Source organism: Excalfactoria chinensis, chromosome 20, assembly GCF_039878825.1.
Source record: "Excalfactoria chinensis isolate bCotChi1 chromosome 20, bCotChi1.hap2, whole genome shotgun sequence".
Taxonomy (NCBI): domain Eukaryota; kingdom Metazoa; phylum Chordata; class Aves; order Galliformes; family Phasianidae; genus Excalfactoria; species Excalfactoria chinensis.
The window spans coordinates 3,141,549-3,164,756 of NC_092844.1; the positions used below are offsets into that span (position 1 = coordinate 3,141,549).

A 23,208-nucleotide genomic window follows, 5' to 3' on the forward strand; every position below is an offset into this window, starting at 1 on the left:
CACGAAGGCAGAGTAAGTTTCCCTTCCTAAAAGGTATTTCCAAACTAATTCACCAAATCAGGAGAAGGTCTGTAGTAAAGAAACACTCCCAAAACATTCTTAAATGTACGTTTTTCCATGTATTTATCTCCAAACTAAGGATATCTCTGAATTTCAGTATCAATCATTCTCACATTTCAGAACAATTCCTGATAATATGGTAATTTTTCAAGAAAGACCCTTTTGCACATTGGTTCCAAAGTGAAAACAATAATATTTCACAGCTGGTCAAAAAAACAAACAAAAAACAACTCCCACTCTAAGCATCCTACCTTGCTGGTGCAGTTATCCTAAGGTGAAAGCATTGAGAAAGCAAAAGACAATAAACGATGAGTTTCATAATAGAGCTTACATATGTTCCCATATGTTTGGATAGCATTATTTTACTGAGAAGCTCCATGAATTAGAATAAGTTTCATTTAAAAAAAAAAAAAAAAAGAAAAACTAAGAAGCACTTAAGTACACTCAACCTGTCAAACTGTTTTCTACCAGTATTTTCAGTATTTTTTATTATTTTTAGTATTTCAACAAGAAATATGAAGTTAAATTTCCAAAATTATTGTTTTCAACAGAAATGCTACTATGGCTCCGCAGAACTGAAAGCTTGCTATATGAATGCACCCTCTACCTAAATGCAGATTCATTTTTGCAAGACTTCAAAACTAAATTAACTAATGCTTCAGACTACCTTGAAATAGTTTCCAGCAGGCTCCTAAGACGCTTAGGATATACACACAGCTAACTTCACTGATAATGCCATAGTGAATGACTCTGCTGTACTCCATTACTCTCACTGTCTCAGTTTCAGTAGTTATGGAAAGGATATTGCAGATAAGTGAATGCCGTACTTACCACCTCTGCCAGTGCTGAAATAACTTTGCCCAGAGTCGTGAGAGATTTGTTTATATTTGCTCCTTCCTGGGAAAACAGAACCCAGTATTAATAAGCCTTATTTTTCAATGAATTCAATGAATCTCTGCAAACTTAAGTCTTTACTTCCACAGCCATTTATTTCCAAGCTTATAATTGCAATCTTTGCACTGCTTGTGCACCCACTTCTTTTTCTTCCCCACACATCAGTGGCCCAATACCTTTAATCGGGTTCCTTTGGCACCTGTTGAATCAGCTCGCTCACTCCCAGCCAGATCCACAAGGCTGATCTTGCTGACCTGAAGAGAGAAAGAACAACTAGCATTAGTCCTTGTCAAACTAAAGTAAGAAATTAAGTAACTTCAAAAAATTCTACGGCATGAGAAAAACTGCCTAAAAATGACCACAACTGAGGTTTTCACATGTGATTAGTTTGATAATAATTATCTTGTGGATAAGAAGTATCTGGAATTACACTCTTTTATACATCACTATACTTTAGATTACCTAAAAAGAGAGGTTGAGGGCCACTGACAGAAACAGAGGTGCAAAGAAACTGTTAGCTTCTAAAGGCAACATAATCTCAAAAGAAAACAAACTTTATGTCATCCTGACTCTAGTGACACCAAAAACTGACCAAACTAAGATGTGGGTGACGGAAAACTTCAAAACTCCTTTCGTATCTCTCTTCTCATAGAACATACTCCTTAAGGCTTAAATTCTTCCCACTTCTCATCTGTAACATACCTTCTCTGTGGAAAGATCAGTTTCTGCATCATGTTTCTTCTGAGTAAAGACAATCGTAAACACAGCGTGAGAGCGGCTGCTAGTTTCATTCATGTTGGTAGCTGCCACAGTCCTAGAAAATGAACACAGATACTCTCAAAAGAGCTGCCTCTGTGCTGCATCTACTACAACCTGCAGGCCTCAGTGCAGCTGCAGAGGATCACAGCTCATTTGCACTTATTTTTCAGTGCTCAGTTCCTCCCAGCTTTAGCACAGCTCAGAGTCTGTTTAATCTGTGTCCTTATTAACCTATCCTACACTGACATATAAGAAAATGCAAATGGTATTCACATCTATCTCAGACTGTTAAATGAAGCATACTGTACATAAATGACAACTATTAGCAAATAAGAACCCAAAGCTATAAAACCAACTTTAGACCTGATTACTTGAGTGAAGGAAATACTTATTTATACCAACAGGCTGACTTAAAAGCCAGAAGAATTACTTACTACTTAATTTAAAGCCATTACAAGCCTTAAGTATCTGTAGTGATTTGCAACACCATTACACCACTTATTCAAAATTTGTGCTGTATGTCATACAAACCCACAGCAGAGGTAGAAGTATGTAACGCGCTACTGCAACCAACCTGGCTTTGTTTCCAGCATCCATGAGGTCTGCAATGTCTGTGTAAGATGTGACCGCTAACTTGGACAGATCTTCCACATAAGGGCCAAGCAGAGGATGCTCTCGCACCCGCAAATTCCCTTTGTTCTTCGGGTTCAACAAGTCTCTGACTCTCTCACAATAAATCTCCATGTAACTCACCTGAAAAAAGGAATTGGCAAAGATCATTTACTGATTGCTAAGGCTTCCTCCTTGTGAAAACTCTGCAGTGCTTCCAGCAGAAATTCCCGCTGTCTACTACAGGAAAGCTGTGTCAGTTTAACAGTGTGAGACCAAGGGAGAAAGAAGGAAGAGCCACGAGGTACAAACGCAGCAAGGTTCAACATAAACTACAGACCCTCCACCCAAGTGTAGATCCCTCAGCTCTTTCAAAGAGCATTGGTGTTTAACTAAAGCTGTTTCATGTCCAACACACTGATATTCTTTTATTCCTCACCATACTCACCTCTACAGAATACGACATCTCTTCATTGCTGTTGTCATTGATTTTCTCAAACAATTCTTCACATAGCTGGAAAGAGATTAAAACCAAGTCAGAAATTAGATCTTAGTGAGTAGTATGAAGTAACTACAATGACAAGTCATTAATTTGGCAGAGGAAGAAAGAACAGATTGTACCAGCAACAAACAGCATCACTAGGAAGACACTTAACCCCGATTATCTGTCATTATCATCCAGCCTTGTTATTTTATAAAGCGTTTCAAGTGTTCAAGGTTTAAACAATATTAATATTCTGTAACACAAAATTAGAAGGATAATCTGTTATAACATTAATACGCTAAAACAACCAAAATTGCTTCAGTCGCTCAGTATTCCACCATTTCAGTAGCACTCTGCTACAAAGAAGTCAAACAAGAGACACTAAATTAAGAAGAAAAAGAACAGTCGGCAAACACGTGGATATGTGCAGGAAGATTAAAAAGCACGAGGACCGAGGTGTGTGCATACAAAGAGGACCCTGGAACACGTATCTACTGGACACTGCACGGAAGATACAGGCAAATTTAAAGCACGTACTCTGAAACAACTCAGTCAACACATGGTTAAAGCCTAGAATATCACAATACAAGACAGGAAGACAGAGTCAAGGAGTTCTGCCAACACATAGAAATGTAATGTCAACAACCTATATGACTTAGAAAGTGATTGTGCTGTACCCTCTGCATACGTGACAAGAAAGAACAGATTCAACAGGTTCTCTCTGAATACATAAATCATTTTGTTTCTTCATAAGGAGAACTCAGTGAAACTGGAGGGAAATTGCTTTGTTTAGAAACTGGTAGATAAAGAGCTTTACTGCATCTATAGGAACATTAAGTGTTTTTTTTAGAACAGCCTTTAATTCATACGTATTTGAGGTTAATGAAAGAGAAACAGGAATGTCAAGATCACAGATCAAAATAATTTTAGCACCAAGCTGTTCTGACATATTTTCAACTACTTTCACCTGTTATGCTGATACTTCATATCACTGCAAGAGAAACAAAGCACTTCCAATAATTATGCCTTTAATCACATTATCCCACCACATGTGCACAAATATACTCTCCCAACACAACGTCATGATAATCTACATACGCAGCCCCAAGTGGTACCAGAACATTTCCTACATACTTCATGAGGGTCTGTGGCCTAAATCATTCCCTCTCCTAATTATCAAATGCAGCAACATATTATTTGGTTTTTAACTTTGAGAAATTTGTTTCCAGGAAAACCTTATGGCAGATTCATCAGCCTAAATCACCTAAATTCCTACTGAATGCAAAGGTGTCATGTGCTGACCTCATAATAGCCAGAGGAGACAAGAAACCTAGGAAACAGGTTTCTTCACCTTCATTTACCAGTTTGTTGGTGAAGGAGAGAAATTGCAGAAAAGCAGACAGAGAATATATGGCACACTTTTTAGATGTGTAACAATGGAGACAAAATTTCTCAGTGTGCTTTTCCTGAGTAACTTTCTTTCAGTTTAGAAATAAACTACTGTTGTGTGTGAACTGCTATTGCAATACTAAATATATATATACAAAACCTGTACTGGACAGTAAGCATCTGAACATGCTTTAAAGAAATAAATACCTTTCTGGGATTTGTCATACCTGGGGGATTATCCCTGCTTGGCTCTCTTCCTGTTTGCCCATCATTGTGTAAGATTTCCCAGCTCCAGTTTGTCCATAGGCAAAAATGCATACATTATAGCCCTCAAAGGCATGCAGCAACATCTCCTTCCCAATATCATTGTACACACGGCTCTGGGACGCAAAGCAGGGATCTTCAGGCTGAAAAGGCACGAAAATAGGATCAGAAGTCTTCTCACTTTCACATAACTTTTCAAATAGCAATTAATCAATCTTGTGGGTCAATTCTCTTAGGAAAAGGCAAAGAGAGGCACATTTTTCCACAGATTTTTCCCAAAACAATTCCAGCTGAAGCAGAATGACGGCCTTGGCAGCACCACTCCAGCACTGCTGAGGAAGGAACCTCCATAAGAAAAGAAACCAGTTTTGGTTTGTGAACACTACTGACACTACTGGACATGTTCTGTGCAAGATCTCTGACAAAGAAGACTCAAGGTGTTTGGAATGGAGAGAGGAAAAATATCAAAAACAGAGTTTAGAGAGTCAGTACAGACAAACTAAGAAGGTCTAGAAATGACAAACCCCTGGAGCAGCTGCTCCTGACTATGGCTCAGGAAGGGGAAAAGAGAAGCCAAAGCTGTTGAGTTTTTTTAGACTAAGAGAGTGTACATGAATCATTAAAACAGACCAGAATTTTCTGGCAGCTGTCCTGTTCCACTGCATATAACCAACCCAGGTTTCAATTTGCAAGCTCAGTAATTGCAATGGTGACTTCAAAAATCCCTAAATACATATTTCAAACTATCAGGTAACTAAATCAGCCAAGGACAATGTACCAGAACATTTCTCTATGGTTAGATTCAAGGCAGGGCTATTTTAAAGCAATTCATCCAAGTAACAAAGCAAAGCAAAACCAACCAAACAAAACCCAACAAATAACATAAAATTGTCCAGAAGGACAAAGCAAGGCACCATCTTCAAATACCTGACTGAAAGGTTTCTGCTGCACTTTGGAGGAAGCACTACCACCACTGTCTGATTAAAATGAACAGTGCTGCATATGCAATCAAAAAAAAACAATCAAAATGGTAAAAAATAAACTTGCCAGATCTCAGAGCAAACACAGAACCTGCTCAAAACAAAACTTCACAAAGTGAAGACATGAACCCTCTGTTTTTTATGCAGCACATGTCAAGCACTGAGGCACTGCACTGGTCAGACTCCAATCAATACTGGGAGGAAAAAAAAGCCTATCACTCCAGCAATGCAGATGTTTTAAGTTGCACAAACCACAACAGACTGCGCAGCTAACATACTGCAATTTGATTCTGTAGGAGAATTTCATTGGTGATATCATTAACCCAGTATTTTCTCTTTCTGAAATGTTGGATTTTACCATTAATTGCTTCTGAAATCAGGACAAAATCTAGCTGGAATAACATTCCAATGATAGACTCAAGGCTCTTGGATCAGTTCTTTTCCTTGACACAGCCTGTCTGCTGGTTTCTGGTACTTAACGTGTTCTTAATGTCCCTTCAGCTGATCCCATCATTCATTTGCACGGCTGCTTTGGAATCAGGATATTCAATAGGAAGATTCATAAAAAGGGCTGCACAAATCCAAGTTTTCCTAGGTTTTTGGTATTGAAAGTATCCTTGCTGGCCAGAGATTTACTCAAATATTGTCACATTTGCACAACCCAAATAGCTAAAACTAAAAACCGAGAGAAAAGCATGATCCATTCTTTCTACATCTTTTGAGAAAAAAAAGACAGGGGAGGGGTTGATGGCAGATCAACACAGTTCTGCTTCAGAACAATTACTGGAAGTCAGCAAGACCTTAGCACTGATTTGCAGGAGGGTGGGGCAGAGGAGCTCCATGGGTGAGTTTATTGCTTTTGCAGCCATTGGAAACACAGGTCACTATTCTGCCTTTTCCAGACATGCCAAAGGGAACACAGACCACATCTTTCCTTGAACTGCAGAACATGAGCAGCTATTCTACAAATAGAACCGAAGCAACCCTGGTTCATGCACACCCATTTGAAACAAAACTGTTGCTGAATATTTTAAGTAATCTTTCAAATATCCACAACTTTCTATTAACCTCTAAAAGCTTAGACTTCCCCTCTCTCAAGCTTTCAATTTGAATGACGGTGAGAGAGACAGTGCAGAAACACCTGACAGGGATGGCACAGTCAGAAAACAAGCAAGCAGTTAAATCATGCCAGGTAAGGAAAAATGGTTTCCTTGTAAAAGAACTTACCGATGTGTGGGACCAATAAGAGTAGTCAAAGCTGAAGGACTTTGGCGCTTCCTTGGGATTCTTTGGGTTGATAATACCTATAGGAAATAAAATGCAGATATTTAGCTAACTCGACATTTAGGAGCATAATTAATGAGCTTGCTGAGCCTCAATCTGTCCCTGAGCATTCCCACACCACTCAGGAGTAATAAGACTGAAGTACCAGACTCACAGCTTCCAAGGAAATGCATTCCTAAAAGGAATGATGCTGCTAAACAAAATTCTTCTGTTCTATAGAAAGCTTGAAGTAGGTCATGCTGCTCCTTTGGCATGTAGAATGAGAAAGGCTTTTAGGAGTTGAGGGATATTAACAAGGAGGAAGGAAAACACAGAGATCTCCAGAACTCACGGTGATTCCACAGCAGGACAACCCAAGACTATTCTGAAAAACAAGTTAACCAGTAGAAGAGCTCACTGACTGCATAAGGATTGCCTTCAATCAGCCCAGTGTTTTAAGGGCAACGGAGAAAACAGGAAAAAGTAGGATCTACAAATATTTGGGGGATTGTTTAGTGTAGTTTATTTCAGCATCCCTTTACACGCATAAAGCCCATTCAGAGATTCATAACAGTACTGACAATAGCTGAACCAACCAAACTATAAATGTTCTTCACCACTGAATACAGCCCCAACCAATCTAAGTATTTACTCTTCAGAACTTCAGTGTAACATACAGAAGGTCTGTGATAAAATTCACTCAAGATAGCCAATATAGAAGAAAAATGTGCTTGCTTATATCTCCTGTTACAGCTTAAGTCACATTCAAAAAGCTGACTTCCAATTGCCTTTCCAGCTCTTGTAATCCTTGGTTTATTTTTCTTCCCTCAGTGTTTGCATGTAACAGTCCAAGAACTGCCAGGTGAGTCATTAAAAACACTACAAATACCAGAAAAAACCAAACAAACATAGCTGGGGGATGGGGGAGACAATAAAACCCCACTTTTCTTATCAGTACACCTGTAACTCAGTACAGCTCTTTTTACTTTTTCTGCTCCCAACATTAGTTCAATATTTAATCCACATACATGCATTCCATACAATTCATGTAATTCTTTTCAAGGCATGTGTTAGGTGCTGTTCGCCCCCCAGGTAACCTCTGCCAATAGATTCAGCTGCCATTTCAATGACATACAGGATTCCTGCAGATTGTGCATTCCAAAGAGGGCAGTTTATAAGCACAGCTCTTGCTGCACAAGTAAATCTCTATTACTGCTTCTCCTTCTCATGTATTGCAGGAAATACTTACATGATCATTTCCACCAGCTGTTTTCAAAATCATCCACAGAAACAGGATTTTAAAAAGACATAGTCCTGAGAGTATCAAAATCAGACAAACCACATGTCCATCTGCACCTAGAGCAGCAACGTGCCTTTGGAAATCTTATACTAATTAAGATATACACAAACAAAATCTATGAAGGAAATAAAGAATACACACAGGTGGTGACAGTCTTGCTGGGGAAATCTTGCATTCCAGTATCAGTCAGCCTAAGCAAAGGATGGCTGTTTCTCATGTATTCAGGCCAGTTAAAGCTCTGCTTCTGGGAGATCAGGACTTAAGCTTCTTGGGAGAAATAAAATCAGAAACAAACTGCAACACCCACCACACTTTCCATTGCAGGCATTATGATCTTAACATGTTGCACTGAAGTCTCTGAAAACGTGGTTACAGAATTCCCTTCAAAATGTAATCACTCTACCAGATGCTGAATCCCTGAGCAGGACCGCAGTCCAAAGCTACATAGCAGAGAAGGGATCACTGTGTGGATAGCAAATAGCAACAGTTGCTACTCTTTCTTGTGGTCAACTTCCATTTTCACTTGGATGCCCCTTGTGCTGACATTCTTGCTGTATAAAAGCTGACAGACATGCAAAGCCAACAAATAACATGCCTCACACCCGTAAAGCATCACATGGCTAAAACACGTGCAGCTTTGGATAGCAACATGGGCATCAACGCATACCAAACCAGTAACCTAAGCACTCATATATGGCACCCATTCCCCCGCTCCTCTTGACCAAGCAGGGGTAATGCTGCATCTACAACACAGTTGTAAATTAGTTCTGAAGTGAACAAATCCACAAGACAGGCTCTCTGCACAAATCTCCAGCAACTCTCCTTCAGTGCAACTTCTAGCAGCCTGGAATAAACTGCTCCTCGTTCAATTATTGAGCAATCAAAGCTCCAGAAGGTAAGAAAGATCATGTCCTGCACCAGGAGGTTCCTACACACAAAAACAGTCCCAGAACCAGTCCCCAAATCAGTTCAATGTGTCCTTCGGGGATGAACATCACCACTTCAGTCATGGTGGGTTAAGGGCTCCAGGGAAAGTAATTTAACTATTAAAAGCAGAAAGAAAGCAGCAATAAATAGAACCCATCCCTACATATTGCATAACACAATTCAAAGCAGATACATGAACACATACAAACATCGTTGGCAACTCTCCTGACAATTAATTTGCAACCACAAAACTTTGATCTCAACTATTTATCTCATGGCATGGCTGATGTGTCTCATTTCAGAGCCTACACTGAAATAACAATTATTCATAAGGCTTTTTAATTCTTCTTTAGTCATCTACAAATACAAAAGCCTCTTCTCTTGGCCAAGGAATTTGTTCTCTCCAAGAAAGTTAAATTAAGATTCTACTGTGTCAGAAGCAGGAAACAGAACAAGGAGTAGCATAAACGTTACCATCATTCAAAAAGGAGTTTGACATGAAAATGCACCATTTCCTGCTAACAGCTTAAAAAAAATTCAAATATTACAACATTTAACCACCAAAATACCTAGTTTTTCACTCAGCTTGCTGTTCATAAGAGCATGCTGACCACCTATGACAGGCCTCCAGCAGTGCACCATGCTCAGTGTCAGGCAGTGCATTACGCACTCGCCCTTATGACTCAAATCTGATCCATCATATTCACGAAGTGATGCTCAGCCTCCAGGATTTATGCTAGTGCTCACTATTTTATTTTATTTTAAATTAGGCTTCTCTGAACTCTTTCAAATTAAGTTCCATGTCTTGAAAACTACTTTCTAGGATGCGTGTTTCTGCAAAGTATATCATGAGAAGCATATTAGGAAAGGGAGAACAATGTGCAAGAAGGCAGCTCTGTCAGAGGCTGGGAATGCAGCTGCCTGGCCAAAACCTTCTAAAGAACAGAAACAGGGCAGAGGAAACCTCCTGGCTGCCAGCACCTCTGCATGCTGTCCCTCACAGCTGATCCAATCAAAGCATTTTCACTCAGTTTCAGGTTCAAGTTTGAAGCCTTTTTATCCTTATTTTGATTCTTTACATACAGTCAATACAGACTGTCTTCAGTACCACTGGTTTAACGGAATCCTGTCTGCCTGCAAAGGAATCCAGAAGGGCAGAACATCTGAGAAAATAAGACTACAACTTCAACTGATTTCATGCAGACCAAAACTGTCTTTCAGCGTATCAAGCTGCTAGCATCCATTGTGGTCAGTGCAGTCTGAATTTGGGCTGAGTGATAAGATGCATGATAAGGCAAGCTGTGAAACATGAAAAAAGATGGTGAGACAGCAAAAAGCCAGGAAATGAAATTAAAGCAACTGACCTAACTTGAAGGTACCAAGAGTCAACACTGGCAGGACTACTAGATGAAGCTCACGGATATTTCTGAAGTTAGAAGGCTTGTTGTACCACAGGTAAGATTTACCCTCAAGTTTCATACACAAAACTAGAGGGGGGGAAAAAGCCAAGCACAGTCATGCAGAAATCAGACTGAGCAGGCAATGCTGATTTCATGCACCAAGTTATTCAGCGAGCTGGTTTTTCAGCTAAACAGATAGAATTAAGAAGTAAAAGCATTGCTTCCAGCATGTCCAACACCCACAAGCTTTTCAGTTATTTTGTTTGGTTTTTAAACTGTGCAAGGCCAAGATGTGCCATATTAATGAATCACAAAATAGGTCATCATCTATCCCCCTCACCACAGCAGACTCATGGCATGGTACACAAGCTAATGGTTTAATTACAGAGCCTCAGGAAATGAGAAAGGCAATAAGGCAGACGATCACAGCAGGAACACATTAATGGCCTTTTTATCTTACAGAATAAAATTGTTTATTTGATATTTCAAAGGTCCAACGTGGCAATTAACTTTTCTGTTTGCAGCCTGACACTAAAGCTTTGTGCTACAGCTATAATTAGTTACCATCAGTGTGGCACTGTAGCAGCTCTGCATGTAGGAGTCGGCCTCAGCAGCCAGTGTCTGTAAAACTCAACCCCTTTTTCAGGCCCCCTGCTTTACCAAGAGCCAATTTCTTTGCTCAATTGGAATCCTACAGCTTTCCACAAGTTAAGGTTTCTACAGTGAACAGAAATTGGCAGGGGATGCTCTACAAAATCACCATCTCCTACACCACTGCTACTGAAACAAGTTACATACAACTAATTCAGAAGCGTGCCATCCCAACAGAGAGGCAAACTCTACAGGAATTTTTACATAGCACTGATAAAAAGGTAAAGAAACCAACAGCTTTACACTAAGCTTCCTCACACCAAATAACCTCAAGTTGTGCATCATTATGTAAGCAAATGTGTTATTCTGATCTCTTTTGCAAATGTGATTTTCTGAAGTGTACTATGAAATGATAATACACAGATCAGCAGTTGTCATCTCAGTCTGTACTCCATACTCCATACATACAACTTGCCAGAAAATATGTCTGAGAAGCACACAAAGCACACGCAATCAACTCTGCAAACAGATCAGAATAGACAATCACAGCCATCTCTGAGTAAGGAGAACATTTGATTCCTGAAGAGTCATTCAGAATCCAAACACAACAACCCTAAAACAGCTCACAGGTACCGTTCCCATAACAGCGTGACTTCCAAAACCAGAAGTGAGCTCTAAAGCTTTAGAAAGGTTGCCATGACTTTCCTGGAGTCTTCTTATCCAAAGAGATCCTGTGCTGTTAACACAATTGGAAGACTACAGGGGCAAGAATAAATAAGGAGTGACCTATGGCCCAATACCCAGAAACATAACAGATTCTCATATCACTTCTGTTCCCACACTCCCCCAAACACAGCGAACAATGCCAGTTCTGCTCCTGCACTTAATCAACTAATACAATAGCAATGACAGACTTGGTTTTCCCCCTCTCCAGGCTACTTCTTCATTTTCAGATGCAGTTCATACGTGTGGATAACTACAAAAAAAGGACTTTTTCAAAAACACAACAGATGGTTCACAGCGCAGATTTAGACTACAAGACACAACCCACGTATTTTAACTAATTAGTCTTTGTAAAGGAAAAGTTTATAATAGGAACAGTATTGTCTAACAAAAGATAAGCAGAAAATTGGAGCACAACCAACAAAGGAATTATAATTTTAGATGTGTGGTATCAACAACAACAACAAACCCATCCTCACAAAACATTTGATCTCACATGCCTATACTTAAACAGGCAACTTCACTGCTTGGCATGAGGTTGTCCATAGTCCAACCTCTAAGTCTCCATTTGTTCCTTACCCAACGCTCCCATACCACCCACCACCTGCTCCATCAGCGAGCATAAAAATAACTCATGCTTTCAGTCTTTCAGGTTGATGGGATCAAATTCACTTCTAGTTTTCCATTTCAGCAAAAACTGTTTGCAAATGTTGACAGAGAGCTTCAGTACTGAAACATTCTGGTGTTCCAATGGACATTTTTCATGCTTATAATACAGTTCTGATTTTTTTCAAGTTTATATCCAAAAAAAAAAACAAAACCACACATTAAATATGCACTTCATTTTACATTTATAACAAGAAATATATCCATGGAGAGGGGAAAGGGTGCAAAGAGTAAGGGATAAGAAATGCAAGTCTTCTTATTCCTCACTGCTTCTAAGTCAAGTCACCAGACTGAGCAGCTCCACCTCCACCAGCAGTGAGACTCGCCCTGCAGGGCAGGCTGCCATCAGACATGCCACTTATTAGTCACTCTGTAGGGTACTCCAGCACAGAACTGGATAACTGCAGCTTGCCCTTCAGATAAACACTAGCAGACAGAATTAACTTGGGCTCAATCCTGGGATTAGCTGACATACAGTCTGTGCTGGGGAGGAGAGGAAAGCAGACTGAGAGATTCAAAACGAACAAAAAGAAAAGAAAAAACCAACCTCCTATCAATGCAGTTAAAAAATAAAACCCAATAATGGTGGAAGTCAGGTATGGAATTGCAGAAACCAAACTCCCATCATTTGTGCAATGCGCTCTGTTTCCTGCCACTCACATTGTCCGTTCCTGCATTCCTACCTATCCATCAAGGCAGAAGGCACAAAGACTCCTTTATTCCCGCATAGGAAATAAAACCAGTTAAAATGAGTTGTCATCTGACAGAGCAGCATTCACACCAGCCTCAGTAATTCTCCTAATGGCAGCAGTAACCTACCCAGAGCACATTCCTACCAAATACCAACACGTATTAAGAGATAACAGCAAGCAGAAAAGGCGCTGTCCTGTCCTCACTGACATTCTCACTCATCATTGGTGAAGGAAAATAAGCGAGGTGAGGCAGAACTCTGGCACCAGCATGTTTTCTTCAGCAAAATTTAGGGAAACAAATACCAAATAAGTCTGTGCCTTCTTGAAATTCTATTTGAATATAAGCAGCAGTTTTATGTCTGAATAATTGACTTAAAGGAGGTCAGTGATCTTAAAGACTTTTAGAACCAAACCTACAAGACCAAATTAACAATAAATTTATCCTAAAATGCGCGTGTCTGGAAAGTCTATCTGAGCCATCTGTAGACTGGAATGCCAACAATGGGAACACGTTGGTTACTGAGAGCAGGGTGGAGCAGGCATTCTTATGTGCTGGGACATGAATAACACCCCACAAAAACACTTTTAATACAGGCTTCTTTCCTAGGCATACATTGCAATCAGATATATGGCCATACTGCTTTTATAAAAGAGACTTTCAAGGTTGTTATTACAAGAGATAAATGAAGGGAAACGGACACTTCCAGCTTGTAAAACAGTGCCTCCTTTTCAAAGCATTGTTTGCATTTTTCAAATCATTAAAAGGAAAGGAAACCAAATAGAAGCTAAGAACAGCTCATTTGGAATTCAACCGGATTCTCTCCCTGCTGTGGAATTTCAGCCTTGTACTGGGAGAAAGGTTGGATGGGGGAGGGCATTGTGCTAAGCAGCACCAGAGTGAGGCAAAGGCTGGCTCACAGAAGCTGCTGGAAAGCTGCTCTCATCCTCAGCTGCTCTTGCAGATCCCACTGCTATAAATACCAGCACTACAGCTGGCATTCTGGGAGAACAGCGTGTCGGCAGGCTGTGCATCAAGTGGGAGCGAGCAGAACCACACTGCCCCAGCCATCCTCAAAGCTGAACCAAAAGCACTACGAAACTCCAGTGCCATTCAGTAACCTGACAGCGGCCTGCTGTAGAAGCTGCAGATCAGCACTTGGAGTTGTGCTCAATTCTTCCGTGTTTTTTGCTTGCAGGATAATGCAGACTCATCCCTCACTTCCTGCTTTCACTTCATGGCACCTCCAAGAGCTGCTGGCCTTCTACAGAGGTTGTTTTGACCTTCGGACACATTGCCAGCTGTGCTAAAAGGATATCATGTAACATTAGAAACCTGGGGAGGGTGTTCCACCAGCCCTAGTATTTAAAAGATTCATGTGGTGAAAATGTTGGATTCTTAAAGTAGTTCTCACCACAAAGAGAAATAACAAAAATGCAACTAAAATTGCCTCCATCTTCTTCTTGAGTCAAGCCTGCATTCAGGCCTCCCCTTGCCTGCTGTGGGACTTGAAACAGAGTAACCGACAACAGGGGAGGCATTCAAAGAACTTTGGTAAACTCCACTTCTTTCACTTATCTTTCAAATCAGTTCCCAATTCAAGCTCTCCTGCAAGGCATGTTCCCCAGAAGCCACAGAACTGCCTGTTTTGATAGTGCCTGTTTGCGTGGTGGTATGAACACACTGAACAAGCACTCATTCATGGACAACTCACTGTAACCACGGTTATGAGCGTTTACAGACCAGGAAAATCTGGATGAGGCTTAAGTGGCTTTATTCCACAAAAGTTTATCTTCCCAACACAACTCCAAGAGGCAACCATACAGAAACAGAAGCAAGCAAGCCAAATGTACAAAACAAATACAACAAAATGAGCTGTCTATCAGAAAAGGCTCATTTTTGCTGATACCTAAAATCATTCACTTGAAGAAAACAGACTGAGAATCCAACCTGAACTCTCCCACCTACACTGCCTGACTTGTGGTTTTTAAGTGGAGAAAAGAAGTTACCAGGTAAGACAGTTCCCACATTGCCCCTCACTTGCCTTTCCTACCTGCGTAGCAGTCACTACACAAATTCCCACTACTTTACTACCCACACCTCCTCAGTACCAGCCTACGTAACAGCCAGGTTCTCATTAAGGACTTTTCCCATTGATGATTTAAACCAAAGGTTATTTCCATGATACAAACTCCTTAATGAAGCTATCCAATCCACACTAATGGAATGCTGCTTCAAAAGAAAACCAACTTGCTATTATTACACAATAGCATTTGTTTTCCAGTCAATGTGCCTTTCCACTCAGAAAAGACTCAAAAGTTAAATGAGAAAGCAGATCAGCAAATGCTAGTTTGTTTTTTTACCTTTTGGAGTAAGCTTCTTTGAGCGTGGCTGGTATATTTGAGAGACACATAATGAAAATGAAGCAATAGAAAAAAGCCATATTTTACCCCAAACCTCTATAAATTAAACTCTTACAAAGCTTTTCTGACACCAAGGATGCGTGCTTGAGAACCCAATTTGCCATCTGCCTACAGAAGCAGCTGTGACTATTGTTCTTGCCAGGTGGGATTGCTCCACTGTCCCTACATTCACTAAATACACAATACCTTAAGCAGTCCAAAAACAAACTTTTGAGCATCACAGAGCTACAGAGAGCAACACTGAGTTAAAAGCCCCAAAGAGGCCATTTTCAGTGCTAACCTGAGGGGCTGGCTGCATTCACACCTTCAGATACACCTAGGCTATGCAGGTGCACCTGGCACACACATTGCAGTGCACACAAGACACCAAAACCTGTTTTAATTCATCTACACAACCAGTTACAGAGGACGTACAAGTAAAATAATTCCTTATTTCCTTTCTTCATCATGCTTTTCTATACACTTGTTCAGCTTTTTAAAAGACCAGGACATTAAGACAGCTACCCAGGACTACCTGGACAGTCCTGCACCTGCTAACTTGAACCTCTGGTTCGCTTTAACCTTCAATTATGTGTTGTTCTTTTTAATGGACAGAGAGCACATCAAATCATTCCCACCAAAAACAAACCCAAAGCACCACAAGACCACAACACTGGGACTTGACTCTATGATTCAGTCGTCCAAGCTGCCCATGATGTTCGCATTTTATGTATTCATTTTTGAAATATAAGAACTACTGACAGAAAATACTTTCAGTTCCACATCTCTCCTCTCACTCCATCTATTATGCAGCAGGATGGTTTTCCCACTCATAAAACCAGTAATTTTGGGAATGGACTGACTCTGATAACACACTACAGGAAAGATGCATTGATGCACACCGTTCTGAAGGAAAAATTAAAAAGAGAAAGATAAAACATATCCAAACAAGATACGCTGACATCCAGAGGTTCAAGATCTGTTATTGAAATCTTATTTCCAGAAGCTGCTGGTGAGTTTAACCTCAAGCACATTAAGCCACATATCCAGTAAATTAAAGAAATACAAAAGCAGATAATCTTCCAAACTTAAAGACTGAGATAATGAAAAGGAACTGTCTCAAAGATAAACTGCATTAGGGTTACTGCAGAAGCTCCAGCCTGCTTCAGTGCTGTGTGGGATTTCAATCAACAAAACACCACCACAAAAGCAACCTGAAAGTTTGATTTTAAGTTTCATATGAAAATATTCTATCTACAATAGCAGCATGCAGAAGGAATGAGGTATTACACAGTGCAAGGACTGCTAGCAGAGAGATCACCCCAGGGAGTTAATTATCAATATGAAAAGTCTTCAGAGCCCATTAACTTTTCCTTCAAGGCACACATTTCCCTCACCAGGAAGCCCAGCACTGCTGACTAACCCAAGGGCAGTGCTACACACAGAGCTACGCTGTGCCCTGACCCAGTGGGTCTGTGGGCATGGGTTTGTTACAGGTTTTGCTGGCAGCCTCTGTACAAGGGGCAATACAGGTGTGCCCTTCAGAACTGAAATCCAAATGAAAACAAAGCATTTAGGTCACCTGCATCTGTGTGCATAACAAATGCTTTTAAAAACACATCTTATTTTTTTCCTAAGGTCCCAGGATATCAACAACAAAAACCAAGGATGGTTAAAAGCATTCCCCTCAGTAAATGCTCCATCTTTTGTTTGCTTTAATTTTTATCTAATAATTTGATGGTAATATTATGTTGTCTTTGGAAATTATTTCACATTCACTGATTAAATGCTTAAGTAGTAAGATTTGGCTGCTCCTGAACTCCTGTGTTTAGGAATCCCACTATTGTCTTCCATTCTACCCTCAGTTCTCCCATTTCCACTGCAGAACTTCTGACAGCATGATTCAAACGGATACCATCTGCAATCAGATACAATCTGAGCAGCACAGGCTTTCTGCCAAAATACCAGCCCCTTAATGCAGTCAGCACATGTGACTTCAGCTGGACTGCAGAATTTCACTCCTGCAATGTATATTTCAGAAACAGAAAGACACAGTGATGCACTCCGACAATTCTTGAAGTGCAAGACGCTGCAGATCGTGGCTTTCTGCAACTATAAAGAGCAACAAAGAAGTCTGAATGCCCTGCAAAACAAACAGGCAGGGTGTGCCAAGTACTGGTTTCAAAGTTTCCATACACTGCCTACTTCAGAGGGAAAAGCAGAAGCCCTGATCACTCCGGACAAAAGCACTACTGCATTCATTATGTTCAGCTTCAGATACTTCTGCATATTTCATTAGTTCAGTTATTGAGCCACAACCCACACATTCCTGTATGTTTCTACCAGTGCACAAAGCTACTTAATTAAAGTTTAAACTATGGATAAATTGAAACAGAAATGCTTAGTTATTAAGAGTATATAATAGCATCTAGTATAAATCATTGAAGAAAATTACTGTCTACAGCTGTTCTCTGTACTTCTCCTCAAAGAGAGCAATATGGGGAAGAACAGCCCACAGACTGGCAGGGTGGCTGAAACTGATGGTTCCTTTCCCACAGCCTGTAATAGCCCTGATGACTTCAACCTGACCATCTGTCCTACTGCCCATCTTGTATCACAGCCATAGGACTCAAATAAAAGGCCACTCATCAAGCATTTCCAGAACACAAAATATAGCAAAACCCATAGATGAGTTTCCAACTACATAAATCATGAAGTTTTTTTCCTCCTTTTGAAAGCTGATGCAGTTCCTTGGACATTCAAGTTCCCCTGCACTGCAGTTCTCGCATTCAGAAACAGAACTGGTGTTTTTGCCCTATCAATTGACAGATAGACAGAGATTCATTGGTCACCCATGTCATTGTACCACAAATAGTTTCCACAGTCTCCTGGAGTTCAACAATCCTAAGCTTGTAACATGATTTCTGTCACATCATGACAGCAATATGAAAGCCTATTGCAGAGGCACCCAGCAGTGCTGCTGTATTTCACAGCTCGGTGGCATATCCATAATGAATGCCATCTCATGGTGTCTACAGTTCTTCCCCTCTGCACTGTTTTGGCCTAAAAGTTGGCATGCAATGTTTGGATGTGAGGTTTCTACAACAGATTACTGCTAAACATTTTTCTCCCTCATTTTTAATGGAAATTTGAAAATCTAGTAATAATTGTTTTATCAGACAATATTCTACATGGGGTCTAAAGAGAAGAGTTACACTGCTTGACAGAAGCACAGATTGCCAAGCACACCAAGAAGGAAAGCAGCAGACCCATACAGAAATCACACCACAAGAACTATGATACAGTGGCCTGTGACATACCTCTACACCTGTCATTCCAATACAGTGAAGTTACCAAAGAGGTTTTCACCTGGGTATCATAATCTTTCTGCAGAATTCACAACTCCTCACAAGCAAACACCATAAACAACAGCATCAAACTTCTGATTTAAGCTTTCTAGTTAGATTCTGGCCCTGCCAGGCAGGGGGGTTGGAACTTCATGATCCTTGAGGTCCCTTCCAACCCAGGTCATTCTGTGATTCTGAGGTAGTTTTGTTTATAACAGTCTCAGGAGAGAAGGTTCACTAAAACTAATTCTAGATGCTGCAGAGTACACACTAAGGAGTTTAACCAGATAAAAAGAAGATTAATCAGGGAGAGAAAACAAGGAGAGTTGTTTCTGTGCTTAAATCAACTTACTGGTTGAATTGCCTTGCATCTGGATGATACATTTGGATTCTTTGCTTGTTTCTCGAGAGTTGAAGGGCCGGACCCGGACAGCCACCTTCACAGAAGCCCCCGACATTCTGGCTGCTTGTTGTACAGTCAAGATATTACGTGAAAGCTGTCAGAATCCTTCAAGTTTTCTTTCTTGCTGGCGTTTTCTAAAAAGAAAAAGCAACTTGGTTACTTACAACTCCTGCATTCACTGTGCTGACAAAAAAAGAAAAAAAAGGGTTGTACAAAATTGTTCATCTCCTCCCTGCAAACACCCTTCCCATGCAACAAGCTGCTACTTCAAAGCCATAACTGGAAATACACTTAACAGCACCTGCATGCTGTCTCCCTGTTCAAAAGTTTCTGTCATCCAAGGCAGCTCTTTTGAAGCACATAAGCAGATTTGTTTTCATTGCTTGGTTTCCTTCCCAGAAAGAAGGGGCGCTAATACCAAAAAGATCTGGTTGCAACATGTGTTAGGCTTAACCTAACAAAGATAATTTTAGCAGTAAAGATACAGCTGCTTAGATTTCAGAATGAGCTAGCTGCCATCTACTACATAGCTACGTTCCCTAGCTGTCAACTCTTGCTGCCACAAAGCATTAGCGTTATGAGTAAAACTGATACAAGTGTGATGAGACATCCCACGCTGCCTCTTAATACACCCCAATCCAGACAAAAGGGTGCAACTATCAACCTTAGAGAACCCTCTGCACTCCTGGGAAACTCCTTCTCCCAAAGGAAAAAAAAAAAAAAAAGGAACTCATTAACTACTTGTGCATCCAGTGATTAAAGGGCTACTCCATAGGGATGAAGAGGAATCAGAAATTATTGCCTTCAGGTAAATATTACTATCTCTGTCTTCCATGAATGGTCACTATTGAGTTCATCTTCATTTACTATCAAAGCACTTGTTCAAATGCTACCTGCCACATCTCAGTGATGAAGCACTTCAGCAGGTAGCAAACTATTCATCATACCCACAACCCCAACCTCAAGGCACATCCCTCTGATACAGTACTGCAGTGTAGAGATAATAACGCTTGGTTCAATTGCACTTGCACCCAAACAACGCTTCCCATTAGAAGAAAGTTTCCCCGTGCGGTCTACCATTAAGAAGTCTGACATAACACCACATGGTACTGTGAGTATTGAAGTTTAAGGCTCAAGAACCAGGAAGATAGGTTTCAAAAAGTCATCAAGGTCTAGTTAAAAACAAAGCCACCACTGTGGCTAGGAAAGTCTCCATGCCGCAGCCTGGAACCTGGAAGGCTACACTGAGAAGGCACAATGATACAGTTGGTTTACCCATATATTCTAAAGATCTTCCACTGCTGAAGAAAGGATTGAGGGATCAGCGAACCTGGTCATACTCACACCATCCCTACCTTGAATGTGAGTTAACACAGACAGAACTCTACTCCGCACTAGTCAGTATCCAATGCCCTGAAAGCTTGAAAGCTTGTTTCATGGCTTGCTTACTCCACGCATCCAAAGAAACATCCATGTCATGTAATCACAACGCTGCAAGATCACAAAGCATAGCAGCAGATCAAAAGCAGAAGCTTTTCAGCTCTGTAGTTCTCCAGCTGGTAGGCAAGTGCTCAATTCAAGCGATGACATCTTCACACAGGACAAGATTTTAATAAAACTGCATTACTTCATTAATGTCATCACATGGTGAAGATGGAAATTAAATTACTCCACCAAGCAAAAGCAGCAGAAGAAAGCATTGGTTATTCCAGCAGGTACCAGTGGTCTCTGAGCAGATTACAAGGTTTGGAATACCTGTAGGAGCAAGCCAAGAGACTTTCAATGATACCACAGTGATACAGCAAAGTGGTACAATGAGTACTTCCAAGGCAGACACAGTCAGTTATTACAGTTCTGCATTAGCAACAGATGAAGAAGTTGCACTACAGACTTAAAACACAGACTACAGCAAAGAAGTAATGGGAATGAATTGCATGATTTGCAAAGTTTAAAGGAGATTCTGTGGGTGTTTCACAGAGGTTAAGTATTACAAAGTGTGTGTGCGTCAAGTTTACACCTTCATTATCACCTTCTCCTGATTATCTCCCAAGTGGAAATGATGCTTTCCCTTCCTAATACGACCCCATGTAAGTACCTGTGCCCTCAGGAGAGCTAAGCGACAGACTAATCTGGATACAGCCTGGTGGCATTACTCAACTGACCCTGAGAATTGCTGCTAGAGCACAGGAACGTTGCCACACATGGCCAACTCAACACTCTGCTTCCAAAACACAACTCAAGAATCCTATCAAATGCAGAGTCTCAAACAACTTTAGGCTCAGGAGTTTTCTTCACCAGGCTACAGAAGTAAAAGAGGCTGCAGAGTTTCCATAGGGTGTGGTACACCATGGGACAACAAAACTGCTGACTGATTTCTCAGGGCTTTGATTATGGAAACACCACCCAACGTGGGCTGGGTGGATGGTTCTCATCTTCCTTTGCCCCACCTAGCAATAGTAACATGAAAACCATGAGGAGAACCAATAAATGGAAGTAAGGGCAATAATGAAGAGATGTGTAACCAATACAATGTGTTCTTATAACAGCATTTATGAAATTTAAGGATTTTCCCTTCATACTGAAAAGTCCCACATCCAAAGTTCTTTATGTTACTCTTTGACAGAAACAGCTCTCTGGTGCTGCTTCTATCCCTACAGATAACCAGCACACACAGGAAGCTGGGAAACATGATGGAGTGGAAGAATCACCTGCTTTTCAAGCAGTTGTGTGCACCTCAGAACCACAGCTCAGCTCTGCTGGACTAAGAGCTGCAAGCAGCTGCTTTTTAAAGAGAAAACACAACCAAACACAACAGAAAGTGCTCCTGGTAAATGCCTGGTCTGTGAGATGCACTTGGCTAAAGCAGGAATGGGAACTGGGGATTCAGAGGAGCTGTATCCATCAGAGATACCTTAGAGACATCATCGATTTAACTGCTCAGCAAAAGGAAGAACTAAGGTTGTAAATAAGATAGCATATAAAAATATCTTAGTGGAAGGCATAGCTGTATCTGCTATTTAAATGCTATCCTATAACCCATCTCACAGGGCACCATCCAGCTCTAACCCATAACAACCGGCCAAGGGAGCTGAGAGAGCAACACAATGCCATGGGGAGGCCCTGCAAAGAAACGAGGAGCGAGCAAAGCTCTCATCTCACACAAACTGCTATTTCCAAATGACAATCAAGGGACAAGTAAAAAAATGTATCCTCTACAAAATGAATAGATGCAGTTGGGCACTTTATTCTTACATACAGCAGAACACGTTATGGAAAACAAAGCTCCTGGTAATACAAGGCCATGTAATGCTAGTTACCTCCAACAGCATTAACTGCCAGAACTGCTTTCCAAAGCGCCTGGCAGCAGAGGGAAACTGCAGCTCCAGGAACGCATCCTGCTGCATGATAAGCAGCTGACTGACCTGGAGGTTTTCTCTGCAAATCCTTTGTCTTGCACAATAGCCATCTTGGACCTCTCCTCTCCTGCCACATCTTCAAAAATACCCAACAAACAACAGAAAAGGAGCTTAAAACATATATACATTAGGCTAGATCTGTACAATACTGAGTCAAAAGCATCTTCCTTCTACTGTGTTTCTTTTTTTAACCCTTCAGGCAACCAGAAGCAGTCACAGAACAGTCAGGGACGGCATCAGAACAGGATTCTTCAGCACAGGCTGAGTGAGAGGCATGGGAATGCAGTGCCAGAGCAGCACAGGTCACCAGCAGGAACGGCCTCACCACCAGCAGTGCTTTCCCCAGGCTCCATCCCCACTCCTGCCAAACAGCAGCTGGAGAACAACACGCTGATTGTGGAAGCAAAACATCCTCCCAGAGTGCCTTAAGCACCCTGACTGTGGTGTCACTTCAACCCACAAAAATCAGCGCTCCCAACAAACCGCACACCGAAAATATGGGGAACTAATTCCACGAGTAAACACCATCTTCACTACAAGAGAACATGAGAAGGGCATCACCAACAGCTCCACACACACCGGCTAAATGACAGCTGTGAAGTACAGAGCAGCTCACAAAACAGACTTCTGAAGATACCGAC

The 23,208-nt window shown here is 41.0% G+C and overlaps 1 protein-coding gene across 10 annotated transcripts in view; it reads right to left on the reverse strand.

The window, feature by feature from the left end:
* The window catches only part of KIF1B (kinesin family member 1B), an 80,446-nt gene that overhangs the window by 54,783 nt on the left and 2,455 nt on the right, over window positions 1-23,208 (reverse strand). For 6 of the 10 annotated variants that reach the window (XM_072354008.1, XM_072354005.1, XM_072354002.1 and 3 more), the window contains exons 2-10: window positions 19,101-19,285; window positions 6,667-6,743; window positions 4,423-4,602; window positions 2,771-2,836; window positions 2,288-2,466; window positions 1,657-1,768; window positions 1,131-1,208; window positions 892-957; window positions 312-329 (exon numbers count right to left, since the gene is read on the reverse strand). In XM_072354008.1, the coding sequence (XP_072210109.1) occupies window positions 312-329; window positions 892-957; window positions 1,131-1,208; window positions 1,657-1,768; window positions 2,288-2,466; window positions 2,771-2,836; window positions 4,423-4,602; window positions 6,667-6,743; window positions 19,101-19,206 (882 nt within the window). In that variant the 5' untranslated portion in view covers window positions 19,207-19,285. The remainder of the gene's footprint in view (window positions 1-311; window positions 330-891; window positions 958-1,130; window positions 1,209-1,656; window positions 1,769-2,287; window positions 2,467-2,770; window positions 2,837-4,422; window positions 4,603-6,666; window positions 6,744-19,100; window positions 19,286-23,208) is intronic. The other 4 variants (XM_072354009.1, XM_072354006.1, XM_072354001.1 and 1 more) reach the window with 1 other exon arrangement.